This window comes from Podarcis cretensis, assembly GCF_951804945.1.
Source record: "Podarcis cretensis genome assembly, chromosome: 18".
Classification (NCBI taxonomy): domain Eukaryota; kingdom Metazoa; phylum Chordata; class Lepidosauria; order Squamata; family Lacertidae; genus Podarcis; species Podarcis cretensis.
This window is the reverse complement of record NC_137188.1, coordinates 2,332,674-2,349,598: the sequence shown is the minus strand read 5'-3', so window position 1 is coordinate 2,349,598 and position 16,925 is coordinate 2,332,674. Positions and strand designations below refer to the sequence as shown.

Below are 16,925 nucleotides of genomic sequence, written 5' to 3'. Positions count from 1 at the left end.
GGTGCGTGGTAAATGGAAGGAGGCCTCCCGCCTGGGTCGAGGAGGACGAGCGGCCTCGGCAGCGGCGGACTAGAGGCTAATGAGGCCATTCCTGACGGAAGGCTGAGCGAGCTCGACGCCCCCGAAGTTCGGGTTTCCTCACGGCCAGCGGCGGGGCTACGGGCAGGCGCAGGCGCAGTACACTAGCGCCTCGACGCGCACGCGCAGCGCCGTTAAACTAGCCGTTAAGGGGTGGGCCGGTCGCGCTCTGCGCACGCGCTGCCTGTGGCGGCTTCACCCTTTCTCCTACGGCAGCCGCGTGGAGACAAACTTGCGCAGCGCCAGCCGCGCTAACGACCCTCGCTGCCAATGCGGAGTCTTTGACGGGACGGCGAGCGCCGAGGGACACGCCAGGTGAAGTGATGCAATAATAGAATCTGGCGGGGGGGGGCTGCGCTCTGCACATGCTCAGAGCCCCGTTGGTGGCGGGTGTCAGGAGGGAGGGCGGGCTCGCCTGCACTCTGCGGATGCTCAGAGGCACAGCTGTCTCTCAGGCTGCGTCTTCGGGGCAGGAGGAGGAGGAGGGGTCGTTAGGACTGGAGATTTGGAGCTGCTCTTCATCCTGCGTTTTGGTATTCAGGTTGTGCCTTGGGGCTCGTAACCAAAGAACGATAATAATGATAAGAAGAGATGATAATATTTGAGCCCTTGGAGGCATCTCAGCTCCAGGGGTTTGGGGAAGCAGCTGGTTATCTCACCACCTTTGAGCCAGCTTTCAGTCCAGTTTCTAAGACTGGGTTCCTGCTCCCAGTCACGGTAGACGGACGTTTATAATAAACTAAAAATATTATTATTATTATTATTATTGGCGTGCTCTGGTCCATGGGGTCACGAAGAGTCGGACACGACTAAATGACTAAACAACAACAACAAACAAACAAAAAATAATAATAACTAAAAGGAGGCATTCTTATCAATCCTTCTGTATGTTATTTCACCCCACCCCTCTACTCCCCTGCACCAGTGCTGAGCCCTGACCTTGACTTTTTAAAAATAATTTATTTAATCATTTTCATATTTTTTATACTGCTGTTCATTGCAAATCTTCCAGAGACCAACAAATCTTTAAAAATAAAATTAATGCAAAATAATCCAAATATCATAAAACAACGAACAAAAGTCAACATGGCCTAGCAGGCTACATTTTAAAATGCCATTCAAAAGCTATGGGAGCACATACAGTACGATAAAACCTTCTATTAGCAGCAAGGGGGAAACAGATCAGCTTTTTAAAAGGTCTGAAAAACCTCAGGCTGCAGATCTTCTGAAAAGGAAATTCATAGGGGATATTCAGGCAGGATGCAGCATTTGGAAAGGGAGCAAATTATTTTTCAGATCTGTGCTGCTGATTATCCTTCCCATCTTCTGCATGAAAAAATGTCGTGTTCATGCACAATCTGAAACTGATTACTCAGCAGAAAAGACCCCCCTGCGTTCCATAGGACACTCTTCCAAGCAGTGGTAGAAACTCAGACATGTAAGCTAACCACCAAATCGCACCTTAAACCGAGGTTACAGTCACCAGAACCAGAGCCAGAAAGACCAGGTTTGAAATCTGCACTTGGCCATGTAGCTGGGCCAGTCTTTTTTTCAGCCTAACCTACCTGGTAGGGCTGATGTGATGATAAAAAGGGAAGGGGCGGGGAGACGTTTGTATGTCACAATGAGCTCTTTGGGTTAAAAATCGGGATATAAATCTATTTAAAAAATAAACAGAATGTCTAGTTGCCATTTTGGGGCTCTAAAGTCTTACTTTATGCATTGACTGTGATTGATTCTCAGTTAAACATCTGGCTAGTTCAGAGGACAACCCTGAGCGAGGTTAAGAGCTTTGAGAACTTAAAGAAGAAAAGTCCCCTGATCCAGGGACAGTCACATATCTATTGGCCTGTTCCGACCTCGTTAAACTCTTTGGACCCATTTGGCACCTAGCTTATATATCTGAGTTTCTAGCACTGACAGGGGCATAAGAGACCGCCTTGTTCTGCAGGAGACCATTCGTCAGTCTAGCTCAATATTGTACACGCTGACCAGCGGTGGCTCTCCAGAGTTTCAGCCAATATTTCTCACGGCCCACGGAGTGGTCATTGAGGACTGAGGCTGAGCTTGTCTGCAGGCCTCAGCTACGCTCCTCCCTTTTCTTTGGGGATCCTATACAGTATCTTTCTTTTTTAAGAAGAACACACACCACCATACGTAAACCGTTCTCTTGTGGACTCTCCTTCCTTGGAGGTTTGGGAGCCGAGGTTGGGCGGCCGGCCGTCTGTCATGGATGCTTGAGGAGAGATTCCTGCATTGTAGGGGGTTGGACTAGATGTCCCTTGGGGTCCCTTCCAACTGTAAAACTCTTGTCCCGCAGGTCGGAATGGCGGCCAAGCGGATCAGCCAGGAGACGTTTGACGATGTTGTGCAGGAGAACATCAGCGACCTTGGCATGGATCCGGAAGAGGCCGTGATCGAAGCCGTCCAGCAGTTTGAGTCTCAAGGTGTGGTTTTTGCGAAGAGATGTTTTTAACTGGCTGGGAAAACCTGAGATGGCACAGCCTTCTCTGCTGTTCTACGAATCCCTACTAAGGACCCCTACTCATTGCTCCCACTGCTCTGTGTCTTTTCTCCAGGTGTTGACTTAAGCAACATAGTGAAGACAGCCCCCAATTCCACCTCTTTGGGTGGGCAAGAGCCACAGCATGCTGTTTTGCAGGTGAGAAGGGTGCCTGGGGCCGCCCAAGAAAGGATGAAACCCCAGGGGTCGCTTTGGGAAGGGGCCGTGGCCCAGTGGCACCACAAGGACCTCAGGCTGAATCCTGGGCATCCTGAAGTTGGGCTGGGAATGTTCCCTCTACAGTGGTACCTCTAGTGGCGGACTTAATCCGTTTTGGGGTGCCGTTTGCACTGTGCCGTTTGCACCATAAAAACTTCTGGGTTTGCCACATTCGTATGCTGGAAGTCCGTAAGAAGAGCGGAACACAACATCAGCTATGACTGTATTCTTATTTAAACCAGGGCTTTAATCAAAACCATGAGCACTAGAATCTTGGTTTATTTCTTAGGAAAGGAGCACAGCTCAGTGGGTAGGCAGCACCCTTCCTGGCACCCAGGCATCTTCACCTAGCCAGGTGCAAAATGGTATCGCGATGTTAAAAGCCAGCCCCGTCCTTATATCAGCCATTGTGATCTACTGGTGTGTCGCAATGCGTAGCTGGCGATTTCCCGTGATGTTGAAAACCAGCTATTGCCCAGCCCTACTCGCTCCTTTCCTTCCACAGACTCTGGACTCCTTGCAGAAGGCAGTTGCTGATGGCGACTCAGGCGCGGTGGACGAGCTGCTGGTGAGCTTTGCGGAGCAGTGCAGGCAGGAGATGGCCGTCCGCTACTTGGCGGGGCAGAAGGGCGCTTATCCTGCCGTGCTGGCCGCCTGCCGCCTGGCTTGTGAGGATGGCTGCTCCCTCCTCAAAGCCCTCCGCGCCCTCTCCGCCCTCCTGGACGGCCAGCCCGACTTCCTCGATGCCCCCGGGCAGGAGCTGCTTCTGCGGGTCTTGCGGGAGCGGCAGGATGATGGCGACCTGACTCTGGCCACCATCCGCTGCGTCCGGCAGGCGTCCCTCAAGCACGAGCAGAACCGGCAGGACCTGGTGAAAGGCGGCGTCCTCTCCCTGCTGGTCGGGGCCGTTGTCCGCCATGGGGACCGGGCCGATGTGGTCCGGGAGGCCTGCGCGGGGCTGCGGTTCATGACCTTCGACGACGATATCCGGGTGCCCTTTGGCCACGCCCACGACCACGCCAAGATGATCGTGACGGAGCACGGCGGACTGAGGGTCCTCATCGAAGCCGCCAAAGGTAGGAGCATTGCCCCTTCCTCCCCACCCAGGGGAATGCAAGGAGAGCCCTTCTGGATCAGGCCAGAGGGAGGGGGGGAATTCAACTCTAGCGTTACCGGAGGCAAGACCTCCCTCTCTGTCTTTCCAACGCCAATGAAAGACAACCAAGAAGAGGTTTGGGGTGTTGTCGGTTTTTTGTCAAATCCTTTCTATTGATTTTTCAAATTCGACGCAATTTCACCCAAAATAGGTTTCCCACACTCCACGCAAGGTTTCCTCTTGTTGCTGCTTTGTTTCCCTGGTTGTTTCCAGTGCTCATTCCATTAAACTAACTTGTTCTGAACCATCAGCTCTCTGCTTGCCAATTCCTGCATTTTCGATATTTTAACCTTTGCAATATTGAGAATTGACTTCACGACAGAAGTACTCTTCTTGGGAGACAGGGGCGGGCAGGTGTGGGGAACTCCCTGGTCCTGAAGGGGGCAGCTGTGTTAGTGTTGACCCTGAAAGCCCTAAACGGCCTCGGCCCAGTATACCTGAAGGAGCGTCTCCACCCCCATTGTTCAGCCCAGACACTGAGATCTAGCGCTGAGATCTTCTGGCGGTTCCCTCACTGCGAGAAGCCAAGTTACAGGGAACCAGGCAGAGGGCCTTCTTGGTAGTGGCACCCGCCCTGTGGAACGCCCTCCCATCAGATGTCAAGCAAAAAAACAACTATCAGACGTTTAGATGACATCTGAAGGCAGCCCTGTTTAGGGAAGTTTTTAATGACTGCTGTTTCTTGTACTTTTAATCTTTGTTGGAAGCCGCCCAGAGTGGCTGGGGAAACCCAGCCAGATGGGTGAGGTATGAATAATAAATTCTTATTCTTATTCTTATCTACAAGTGAGGTTTCTCCACAAATCCTCAAATTCTCAATGAATCAGTAATTGCCGTTTTTCAAATTCCTTTTCTTTCCTTCTGCATGTATGAAGCCCAAGAGCTCACTTTTACTTTTCACAATCAGGTACGATTCACAAACCATCTTGCTTTCTCTTCCTCCTCCTCCTCTCAGCCTTCCCCGACGACTGCAGCGTCCTGAGGGAGATCTGTGCGACTCTGGGGCGCCTCTCTGTCCGGAACGAGTTCTGCCAGGAGATTGTGGACCTGGGCGGTTTAAACTTCATGGTGGCGCTGCTGGCCGACTGCATTGACCACCAGGTACTACGAATGTAGGTAGCTGCCATGTCCGATCATTGTGTCTGTCCAACCCAGTAGTGCCTACTCTGACTGGCAGGGGCACTCCAGGCAGGGCTGGCCTGATCCGTGAATATGCAGTGGATCGAAATAAATCAAGATTTCGGTCCTCATTATTCTGAAGGAAGCTCTGATGGACTAAAAATCTAGGCAGCATCTTCATATTGCACTGTGTGAGCAATCCATCTGGCTCAGTATTACCGACACTGGCTGGCAGCTGTTCCCCAGGAGTTCCAGGGGACATTCCAGAAATGACAGGGATTAAACTCATTTTCACTCATTTTGTTGATCTGTGTTTTGTTTGAAAGGAAGTCTGAGACCAAACTCCTCCTGGAAAAGTTGATTTCAGAATAATGATTCCAGCAGGATCAGGGACTTTGGAGAGTTTTCTCACCAATGCTCCAAAACTCAGCTCCTCCCCCCGTTATTTGGGTAAAAGCAGCTAAAAGCAAAGGGACTTTCAGATACATAAAAGCCAAAAGCGTTAGGGAGGCTGTCCCAACTGCAGCGCAGACGACCATTTTCATTTCCATGGGCTTGCGTTGGGTAATATTAATAATGAAAAGAACAGGGGGGGAAACCTTTTAAACTTTGCATGGTGGAGTTTTTGTTTGTTATTGTAGTATTTCTTGTGCTCTTATATTGCAAACTGCCCTGTGATCTTCAGATGGAGGGCGGTATAGAAATCTTCATCATCATCTTGGAAAGGAGTCGAAATAATAATAATAATAAATGCCCATTAGCACCTTAGAGACCAACTAAGTTTCTTCTGGGTATAATCTTTTGTGTGCATGCACACTTCTTCAGATACACCTGAGCTGGTCTCTAAGGTGTTACTGGACAATTTTTTATTCCGACTGCATCAGACCACCTACCTGACTCTAGACTCCTGGGAAGCAGATGCTCTGCCTTGAAGCTACAGCTGCTCCCCTAAAAAAAAGAATAGTATTTGTTTTTCCAGTATCTTAGTATTGGTTTCTCCACCCCAGATCCAAACTTTAGCTGACTTGGTTGGGTGGCCGTCTGTCCTGGATGCCGGAGCCGGGATTCCTGCACTGCAGCGGGTGGGACTAGACCGTGAGGCTTTCTTTCCAAACCTGTTCTCACACCTTGGGTCTTTGCCCTTCCGCTGCATATTGTAGGACCTGGTGAAGCAGGTGATGAGCGCCATCCAGGCGATCGCGGGCAACGACGACGTAAAGGACGCCATCGTCAATGCCGGAGGGACAGACCTCATCGTGCTGGCCATGACTCGGCACCTCAGCAGCCCTTTGGTGAGTGGGTGTCGGTAGAGGAAGCTTCCATTTATTGGCTGGTCTGTTGCATTTATCCCGCCTCTTCCTCCTTGCAGCTTAAAGCAGTTTGGTTGTTCACCTCTACAGGTGTAACCCTCACGACCACGATGTGAGGGGGTTAGACTGAGAGGCACCAACCAGCTCATCACCTTGTCATGGGGAGTGGGCTTGCACGTTCCTATAACCCTTGTGAGCGCAGCCGTCAGGAGTCTCGTACTCCTAGCAGGGTCACCCAAGGCAGTAAGGTCAAAGGGGAGGAGCTAGACAAAGCATGATCCCAGAAGTCCTCAACGGCAGAACAGGCGGAAGATGACAAGCGGTGTGTGACAACAGCTGTGAAGGCGGAGGAAGAATCTACCAGTCATTGTGATCCTCATGCCATTGGAAGAGAGCCATACTGGTAAGACTGTGCGTTGGTCAGCATGCCCTGATCTACACACATAAAACAAATTCACACACAACTATTCACAACTATTGGATACCAAACCAAGAAACACCAGGACTGGTTTGATGAGAATGACAGTGAGATTGGACACATTATTGACAAGAAAAGGAAGGCCTTTCAGATCTGGCAAAGAGATAGAAACTGCGACACTAAGAAGAAAACCCCTATGCCCAACGCTAAGGCTGAGGTTCAAAGAAAAACCAGAGAACTAAAGAACATCTGGTGAAAAAAGCTCAAGAGATCCAGCACTTAGCTGACACTCATGATGCACAAAGCCACAAAGACCATCTATGGGCCAATAAATCATGGCATCTGCCCCTACGCTCAACAGACTAAAAGATAAAGAAGCTATTGCACCGCATTGGAAAAAACATTACCAGCATCTCCTTAACCGCAACTCCCCCGTTAGAGATGAGCTTGCAGTATCTCCAAATCTGGGAGAGTTGTGTACAGCTATTAACCAAATGAAAAACAACAAAGCCAGTGGGTCTGATGGAATACCTGCCAAAGTCTTCAAAGTTGGCGGAACTGTACTTGCACAACAACTTCACAAACTCATCGAAAAAATCACATCACTTGGGAAGACAGGCAAACTAATATCAGAAGAAGCAAAGATCGCCAGTGTTGAAGCAATGATTCTTCAACATCAACTTCGTTGGACTGGTCATGTTGGGTGGATGCCCGATTATCATTCTCCAAAGCAACTACTCTATTCTGAACTTAAAAATGGAAAGCGTAATGCTGGTGGTAAACAAAAGAGGCTTAAAGACTCTCTCAAGGCAAATCTTCTAAAATGTAGTATAAACACAGACAACTGGGAAACACTGGCCTGCGAGTGCTGTAATTGGAGAACAGCCTTTCCCAAAGGTGTCATGGACTTTGAAGACACTTGAACTCAGGAGAAAAGGGAGAAACATGCTAAGAGGAAGGCACGCTTGGCAAGCCCTCACCATGATCAACTCCATCCCGGAAACCTACAGTATGTCCCCACTGTGGAAGGACGTGTGGATCCAGAATTGGCCTCCACAGTAATTTACGAACTCACATTTAAAACTGTGTTTATGGAAGACAATCTTACTCGAGTATGAGTGATCACTAAAGAAGAGGAAGAAGAAGAAGAGTCACCCAGTGAGCTTCATGGCCTAATTGGGAGGGGTCTCTTGGGTCCTATACTGACCCTCTAACCCAGAGGTTTTCAACATTTTTGAGTCCACGACTCCCTTGACCAACTACAGTGGTGCCCCGCAAGACAAACGCCTCGCAAGACGGAAAACCCGCTAGACGAAAGGGTTTTCCGTTTTGGAGGCGCTTCGCAAAACGAATTTCCCTATGGGTTTGCTTCGCAAGACGAAATGTCTTGCGAGTTCCTGCGGGTTTTTTCCCCTTCCCCCCCCTTTTCCTAAGCCGCTAAGCCGCTTATCAGCTGATCCGCTGATAAGCCGCTTAACAGCTGATCCGCTAAAAGCCGCTAAACCGCTAATAGCGCTAATCCGCTAAGCTGTCAATGGGCTTGTTTCGCAAGACGAAAAAACCGCTATACGAAGAGCCTCACGGAACGGATTAATTTCGTCTTGCGAGGCACCACTGTACATTCTTTCTGCGGCACCCCTGTGGGGCTCACTCCTTTCCTGGTGAACCAGCAGCCCCTCATCCCTTTTTGAACACTTTCCCTTGTTGTGTGTTCCCTCAGCCTCCTCCCCCCTCTTCTTGGGAGTCCTCTAGGCAGCCACTGCTGACACCCCTGGTCTCTGAGCTGCCCCCCGCTGCCCCAAAGAGAGATGCCTCCCAGAGGCCCCTTTCCCCTGGGAAGCCTATAGCCGGGCTGCTGCAACAAACAGCTGTGCAAGCCTTTGGGAGGCAGAGGTGCAAGAGGGCATCAGAGGAGGGAGGGAAGGAAAGAGGGACGGGGCCAGTGCTGCCCGCTGCACCCCTGATCATCCTTCAAGGCACCCCAGGGTGCCACGGCACACTGGTTGAAAACACTGCTTTAACCACTACACCACATTGGCTCTCCTTGGTTGCTCCCAGTTCCTTTCCTTTACTGTACGATAAAATGCCAGAGTGGCGTCAAGCTTGCTATATAATAAAAATGCAAGTGTGTCGTCAGTCGGTTGAACATGGCTGCCTGCGTTTCCACCCTCAGGTGTGTGAGCAGAGTTGTGCGGCCTTGTGCATGCTGGCGCTGCGGAAGCCCGAGAACTGCCGGGTCATCATGGAAGGGGGCGGGGCCTTGGCAGCGCTGCAGGCCATGAAGATGCACCCCAAGGAAGCTGGCGTGCAGGTAACAATTTTGCGCTGTAAGAGACAGGAGTCGCTCTTTCACCCACCCTCTGCCCTGGCGTAACCACAATTACCTCTGAAGGTATCAGGAAGGTATAAAATGGGCTGCATCTGGAGTTGGAACTACTGTTTCTGGGGGACAGGGGGCAGGCCGGTGTGGGGGACTCCCTGGTCCTGAATGGGGCAACTGTGCCCCCGAAGGACCAGGTGCGCAGCCTGGGAGTCCTTTTGGACTCACATGGAGTCCATGGAGGCACAGGTCAATTCTGTGTCCAGGGCGGCTGTCTCCCAGCTCCACCTGGTACGCAGGGTGAGACCCTCCCTGCCCGCAGACTGTCTGGCCAGAGTGGTGAATGCTCTGGACTACTGCAATGTGATCTCCATGGGGCTACCTTTGAAGGTGACCCGGAAACTGCAACTAATACAGAATATGGCCGGTGACTGGGAGTGGCCACTGAGATCATATTACACCTGTCCTGAAAGACCTACATTGGCTCCCAGTATGTTTCCGAGCACAATTCAAAGTGTTGATGCTGACCTTGAAAGCCCTAAACGGCCTCAGCACAGGGAACCAGGCAAAGGGCCTTCTCGGTGGTGGCACCCTCCCTGTGGAACGCCCTTCCATCAGACGTCAAGGAGATAAACAACTATCTGACTTAGGCAGTCCTGTATTGGGAAGCTTTTTATGTTTGATGTTCTATTTTGTTTTTATGTGTGTTGGAAGCCACCCAAAGCGACTGGGGAAACCCAGCCAGAGAGGCGGGTGTAAACAATAAAATTGTTGTTATTAGTAGTATTAGTCCTACTCCGAGAAGGCCCACTGAAATTAACAGAAACATCTTAACACCATACTGGAAAACCACACAATGAATCCCTAGAGTGCAATATTATATACCTTTTATAACACACTGTTGATTTTACTGGTTTTACGAACATTATAATTTCGTAAATAATTTACATTTTCATTAAATGTAAGCCACTTAGGAGGTGTATCAATGTTGTTTAAGGTGCCATATATTTTGGAGAGCTGTTTCTCTCCTCGCCCCTTACATTTGGACGCCTCTTAAGGTATCATAAGCAATGATACCTTTGCATGGTGGTTTCTGAGATCAAGGAGCAGTTTTCTGCCTGCATAGGGTAACAAGTTTTGACTCAAGGTGGCGAGCAGAACCTTTCAAAATGGTGCTGATTTTATTGAAAAATTGCATAGTTGTCCTTGAGATCAAGGCGCAGGTTTCGGCCTACATTCGGATGCGACATTCTGAATCATTTTGAATCGAAATGGCACTGATATTTTTGTTGTTGCTTCTCAGAGTTCCCAGGCGACGCTGGGCGCTTTCTTGTGCTAACGAAGCGAATCGTTTGCCATTTTTCTCTCTCTCGGTCCAGAAACAAGCCTGCATGCTGATCCGCAACCTCGTCTCCCACACGCGGGATTTCTCCCAGCTCATTCTGGAAATGGGAGCTGAGGACTTGATCGCTGAGGCCCGGGCCGCCCACCGGACGTGCGAGGACGTGGCCAAGGCCGCCTTGAGGGACCTGGGCTGCCAGGTGGAGCTGAGGGAGCTCTGGACAGGCCAGAAGGGCAGCCTGGCGCGCTGACACCCGGAGACACCGGGAAACGGGGGGTTGGAAGCGGTGGGGATGAGCGGAGAGCAAGATGGACTTGCAGACGGGAATAAACGCAGCCCAAGGGAAAAGGAGGGTGTTGGCCTTGGCGGCCATTAGCTGCACAGGCCCCGGAAATTCACCGGAGCGCCGCCATTTAGTTTTCTGCGCCAAGTCTTCTGTGCAGTTTATGTTGTTATTTTAAAGATCTGCCGCTTCAAGAGCTTGACTGGCCGACCCTAGAAAATGGAGTGGCGCCTGCGGAGAAAGCTTCCCTTTCTATAAAAGTGGCCAAGAGCAAAAAGCAGCAACAATGGTGGGGGGCGGGGGAGGCTGGCAGGCCGCTTGTTCACATTTACAGCTGTATTTTGGCCCTACCCTGGCTCTCCATATTGCCAGGTCAGGGCTGGGCCTGGCAGGCTTCTCCACCTTCAATAAGGCAACCCCTGCTCCCTGCTGTCCTCCATTCTTCTTCCAGATGTGCCATCCTCTTTCCCCTGGCCGTTCTTTTTCCTCTTGTGTCATCATGCTGCTGGTTTAAAGCAATCATGTGCCTGTCTCATTATTGTTCTCTACGGTTCTCCTCTTTGGTCTCTTGATAGTTACAAGAAAGGAGGTTCCAATTAAACATTAGGAGTAACTTTCTGTTGTTGGCAAGATCCGTTTGACAGTGGAATGGTCTCCTTTCGGAGGTTGCAGACTCTCCTTTCTTGGAGGTTTGGAAGCAGAGCTTGGATTGCCATCAGCTGAGATTCCTGCATGCAGAAGTGTGGACTAGAGGACCGGGGAATCTCTTCCAACTCAACCATTCTCATTCTAATTGGACAAAAGTTGGCTCTCTCACATCCTCCGTTTCTTTCTTTTTTTAAAGTCAAGTTTTCAGCCCTTATGAGTGTTAAGGGATGCTTGGGAGAAGCTCTCAGAAGCTGGAGCAGATTGCTGGCATTTGGGGCTTTGGTCTCAAAGCATGTTTCCAAGAACTAATTTATGCAACAGACCCTCCACGGGTCCCTTTTGTCCAGCGACAGTCCCAGATTTACAGAAGCCGTCCCAGTTTCTGATTGATCCCAGAATGTCCTGCTTTTCCTTAGGACAGGGGTCAGTAAACTTTTTCAGCAGGGGGCTGGTCCACTGTCTCTCAGACCTTGTAGGGGGCGCCGGACTATATTTTGGAAGGGAAAAAATGAACGAATTCCTATGCCCCACAAATAATCCAGAGGTGCATTTTAAATACAAGGGCACATTCTACTCATGTAAAAACACGCTGATTCCCGGACTGTCCGCGGGCCGGATTTAGAAGGCGATTGGGCAGGATCCGGCCCCCGGGCCTTAGTTTGCCTACCCATGCCTTAGGATGGATGTCCTTATTTTCATGGGAGAAATGTTGGAGGGTATGATGTAAGCAGGGAGCAGCGTGAAGGAATGAGCATAAAAGATGGACGTTGAAGGCTTCAGTTTTTCTTTTTGAAGAAGCTTGTTTGGCTGAGGCAGGGAGGAGCTCTCTAGATGTCACTGGACTCCGGCTTCCCTCAGCCCAGCCGGCATTGCAGACAGTCGGGAGTGATGGGAGACGGAATCCAGCAACACCCAGACTCTTCCCTGGTCCTAAGAGGAGACCTTCCCTGCTGGCTGCACAAGGAAGCAAAATTCCAAGAGCAGGGAATGCCTCTTAGAGCTGGGAGGGGGAACCTCCGGAGCCCCATCGAAAGTTCCTCCAGCCAGTGGTCTGAGATGATGGCGGGGTGGGTGACAGGCATCTGTCTGTCTCGAGAGACAATGGAGTGCGCCTCCAGGGGTGAATGGCTGTGTTGGCAGCACGGAAGTGACCTCCCCAGGGCAAGGGCCTGGGCAGCGTGTCTGGGGTTCCTGGGCTGCCCAGGTGACAAGACCCCCCTCTCGGCCTCACTGAGGGGTCCAAAGGAAAGCAGAGCAAAACAATTGGCGCCAGCTTGACTGCAGGAGTTGCCAGAAGGAGGCGGACAAGGCACCCTCCAACCGCCTTAGGGACTCCACTCTGGATTTGCGTAGGGCTTACTCCTGAGCCTTTTCTCTCTCAGAGATGTTCCACAAGGCAGGATTTTCTTCTAGACAGGCTCCCTTCCCAGGAGCGTGGCTTCACATGCAGGGGAAGCCCCTGACTCATGGAGGGTTTGAGACCCATCGGCTCCCCTCACCCGATTTAGCCAGCCAATCGAAGCTGCTCCCAGGATTGTGGCCGCTGTCACCTGCTGACGGCGTCTGGGAGCCACAGGTGAGGGTTGGGTGCAGGTGGAGACCAAAGGTGGACAAACTACCCCAGAAGGAGCACATGACCCCGCACAAAGGTACCACCCCTCCCTTGCCACCCCATCATTATCTGAAGGGTTGCAGGCACCCCACCCATTGGACTATGTGAAGCTGTCGTGTGAGTGTACACACACACACAACCTAAAATCCTTGTTTTGGCTAGCTTTGTAATTGCTGTCAAAAGCTGCCTTGGGTTTTGGCTACAGCTCTTTCCTCCATCTCCCCTGGAGATTGAACCGGTGGCCTTCTGCGTACATAGCAAATGTTCCACTACTGAGCTAGGTCTCGCTTACAGAGAGCCAAATGTTGCTTCCCAGAAGCTTCCAGGTGCATCCCAACTGGCTGTGAGGTGACACTCCCCCCAAAAGGGTTGTTCACTCAACAGTAGCACTGTGTACGCAAAGGCCTAAGTAGATCCCTGATGGATCAGGACAAGCAAACATTGGCCCAGCATCCTGGCCTTGCCTTACAACCTGCGATCCCAGCAACTGGTATTTAGGAGCTTGCTGCCTCCAGAGGTGGAGGAGGGAGAGTGTTTCAGCCTTGAAGGGAGAGATGCCAAGAGGCACAGGTGAGTCAGGCTGGTGAAGGAGCCAGGATGTCTCCCCTCTCCCCTGGTCTCCCAGCACAGTATGAAGAGGGAGAGGCAGGCGCACCGGCAGAGTCTCAGGTTGCTTGGGAAGGCCCCATGGGAGAAGGAGACGGGCAGCTGTGGGACGTGGCCACCTTAGTCTCTGCCTCCCTGGGGCAAGATCGGCCGAGAAGAATTGCTGTGCTCATTGGGCATGGCACCTTTGAGGAAGCCGTTTCTTCCAGTAAACAGCTCACTTACTCTGCGTGGTTTATTGTTGGCTGGCTCCTTGAGCACCACCCTCCTCCCATGCCGTGAAAATCCTAAATCGCTCCCCATAGTACCTCCCCAAAGGGGGGGAGGCCAAGTCTGTACCTGAAGAGGAAGAGGCGTAGTATAAAAAGGGTTACAGTTGCAGGGTCATCCCAGCCAATGCTCCAACCACCCGTGGTGCCCATGTGGCGATGTGAAACGACTCTCATGTTTTAGTTCTGTGCTGTGAGCCAAGAAGAAAGCGGGAATTTTAATGGGAAAGGTTGGCTTCTGCAAAATCCCCATTGTCTTTTTGCTCCCAAATCCTGTCTTAAGGGCATATTTGTGCATGAATAGGGTGAGCCTGTGATCTGGATTCAGGAACTGAGTATTTGCCATTACCAAAGAATAGCCAGGCTGCCCAGGCAATGCGATCAGGGACCATTAACAGGTATCCTGACAGACAGGATGTCTGCTGTAGACGGCCTCCTGTGATGTGTGTCTGCTGGAGACCACCTCCTTCTGTGAAGTATGTCCTGGGGGGGGGGTCTTGGGCTACAGGGTGGGCAATTTCAAAAGTCTACATAAGGGCTGGCACACCAATGTTCTGGGTTCTCCTTCCTCCCTGTGTGGGGAGTGTGAGGACCTTGTTGCAACAGTTCTGCGGTTGATATGCCCCCCTCCCCTTCTGCCAATTGCCCCTTAGGCTACCTACCCATCGAAAATCCAGCAAATCTGTGCCCTGTGGTCTGGGGGGGTCCTTCTTGCCCTCGCCTTCTCCCTCCAGGGGGCTGCCCAGGTCTTCCTTGGGCTCTTCCTCCTTGCTAGCCGCTTTGTCACGAGGTTCTTGGCCCTCAGATGCCGACTGCTGGCAGAGACAGGACCCCCGAGGTGGTGGGTGGGGTGGGGGAAAGTGAAGAAGAAGAGAGCAGCCCAGAATGAGACGGGCAGGAACCCAGAAGTCAGACTCTCCGGTCTGCATTGTTCGCTTGCCAGGGAAGCCCTTCAGCCCTGGCGCCATGGGGGGCTGGTCCATCAGGACGAGTGGGGCAGCCAGCACAGCCTGCCCTCAGCAGCCCCCTGCCTGCCTCCCCCCTTGCTCGCCTCGTTCTGCCATGTACCTCTTTGATGTCTTCAGAGCCCCCCAGGGTTTCTAAGCTCAGGGGGCTCCTCCTGCACACATCCTCGGAATCCCCAATGTCTGTTTCGGGGAACTGTGGAGGAAGAGGGAGAAGGATGAGGGGAGAGAATGCGTGGCATCTGCCACACAAGTAGGTCTCTGCCCCAAGGAAGCTGCAGTAGGAGGCTGACAAGAGGGAGGGTGTCAGCATGAGGAAGAGGCCGAGGCAAAAGCCCTTCCAGGAATATCATCCTGGGGCTCTGGCTTGTATCTCACATCAGCCGTGCTCAGAGTAGACCCATTGAAATGAATGAGAAGGAATAACTCCGGCCCATGACTCTGAATGGGTATATGCTGGGTGGAAGCTATTGGGATCGAAGCCACGTGGAACAAGGGGGTTTCAAGAAAGAATGATTGTAGCAGAGGGAGAAAGAGAATTATTATTATACATTTAGTGATTTGTGTTGTTACCAGAATTTTTGAGAAGGTGGGGGGGTTGTTTCGAGTTAAACGGGACACTGCACCCCAGATCATGCCGCAAACAGACCCCATTCAATTTTGTAAATACCCCCATAAAACCCACCACAGTTTTGCTGTATTGTATCTTGTTCAAGGTTACATAGTATTCACCTTCCCTTGTAGCACAAAACCTTCAGAAAATTCACATAAAATCACTCCAGTGTTTTTCTGTTCAGGAAGGAAATGGCTACCAAGGGGGAATCTTGGGACATGAGTGAAGGCAGCCAAACTCCCTAAAGCATGAGCCCAGCAGCCCCTCTGCCTAGGTGATAATCTTTGGCATCCTGACACCTGGGTGCCAGACAGGTAGCCATTCCAGGGGTAATAGAAAACCCAACTTCAAATCATTAGGATCTTGGTCAAGAAAAAAGGGGTGTGATTAACTCAGGCATAGGCCAACTCGGCCCTCCAGCTGCTTTGGGACTACAGTTCCCATCATCCCTGACCACTGGTTCTGTTAGCTAGGGATCATGGGAGTTGTAGTCCCAAAACATCTGGAGGGCCGAGTTTGCCTATGCCTGGATTAACTTGACCAGGAGAACAGGAACATGTACATACTCATCTTTTGTGTTACTTAATGGGTGTGAGCTGGAGGTCAAGGGAGGGATGAGAACAAACCTGGTGAACAGGTTTCTGCCAGAAGACCCCTCCCAGATTGTGACATAGCTGTGATGTATATATGATGTATGTGTGATGCTTCACTAAGGTGTTGAGGATAAAAAGGGAAACACATATATATAACATATATATATATACACACACACACAAAAGGAAGCCATCCTTTGTTCTGGGCTTCCTGCTTCTTCTCTGAGGTGGGTGGAAGTCCTGTTGCAACAGCCTTTTGAATAAAGACCAGGCCTACAGGCTGCTATTTTGCTCCAATACTCTTGGCTGGTTTCTTTGTTTGGCAATCCAAGTTAGCCCAAGGATTTTCCTTTAACATAAGCAGCTCTTTCCAAAACACAAAAACCAGTAACATGAACATTAAAATGCAAAATAAAAAACACAATAAAAAATTAGAACCCAAGGCACCCATAACTGAAAAACCAGAATAAAATAAGGACTCAAAACACCCTTAGCAATTTCCCGTTAGCAATGGAGATTGGTCTCCTTACCAGTTTCCCAGCCATTGATCTTGAGACATAGCTGATGGTCACGCTGTCTTTCTCGTTTTCTAATATGTGGTGATTTTTTTTTTCAAAATTAACCCCCAGCTTTTCTGATTCTGTCCCAGCCAAGCCAAGCCACCCACAGGCTGCTGACCCAAGGCTGGGGGGGGGGGGGTGGCCCTCAACCGCAAAGTGAGGTTGGGGTTTTGAGCTGACATCACAAACGGGTTGCATATCTGTCCTTGGGTCCATCCATCTCCTCTGAGGGTGGACCTGTTTCCCCTTAGAGTGACGGCGTACTGCATTCCCCCAGAGAAAATGGAGGAAAAAAGCGGAGACCAATAGAC

General features: G+C 50.9%; 2 protein-coding genes across 3 annotated transcripts; one reads left to right on the top strand and one right to left on the bottom strand.

Moving 5' to 3' along the window:
- Positions 1 to 7: 7 nt before the first annotated feature.
- Positions 8 to 11,267, top strand: LOC307207058 (armadillo repeat-containing protein 6-like). 2 transcript variants are annotated; one of them, XM_079960751.1, is made up of 8 exons: positions 8 to 393; positions 2,399 to 2,525; positions 2,658 to 2,740; positions 3,306 to 3,876; positions 4,912 to 5,057; positions 6,236 to 6,367; positions 8,977 to 9,114; positions 10,503 to 11,267. In XM_079960751.1, exons 2-8 carry the CDS (start codon positions 2,405 to 2,407, stop codon positions 10,713 to 10,715), a joined length of 1,404 nt encoding a protein of 467 aa, XP_079816877.1. In that variant the 5' UTR covers positions 8 to 393; positions 2,399 to 2,404; the 3' UTR covers positions 10,716 to 11,267. The 2 variants fall into 2 exon arrangements, with proteins under 2 accessions (XP_079816877.1, XP_079816876.1); XM_079960750.1 differs by lacking the exon at positions 8 to 393 and having other exon boundaries at positions 2,376 to 2,525.
- A 2,114-nt stretch (positions 11,268 to 13,381) lies between these two features.
- On the bottom strand, positions 13,382 to 16,753 carry LOC307207359 (uncharacterized protein; the record flags this gene model as incomplete). The annotated part of the gene is made up of 4 exons (XM_079961126.1): positions 16,585 to 16,753; positions 14,952 to 15,044; positions 14,546 to 14,698; positions 13,382 to 13,549 (listed from the first exon to the last, which is right to left on the bottom strand). The coding sequence occupies exons 1-4, from the start codon at positions 16,597 to 16,599 to the stop codon at positions 13,382 to 13,384; spliced, it is 429 nt and encodes a 142-aa protein (XP_079817252.1). The 5' UTR covers positions 16,600 to 16,753.
- Positions 16,754 to 16,925: the final 172 nt, after the last annotated feature.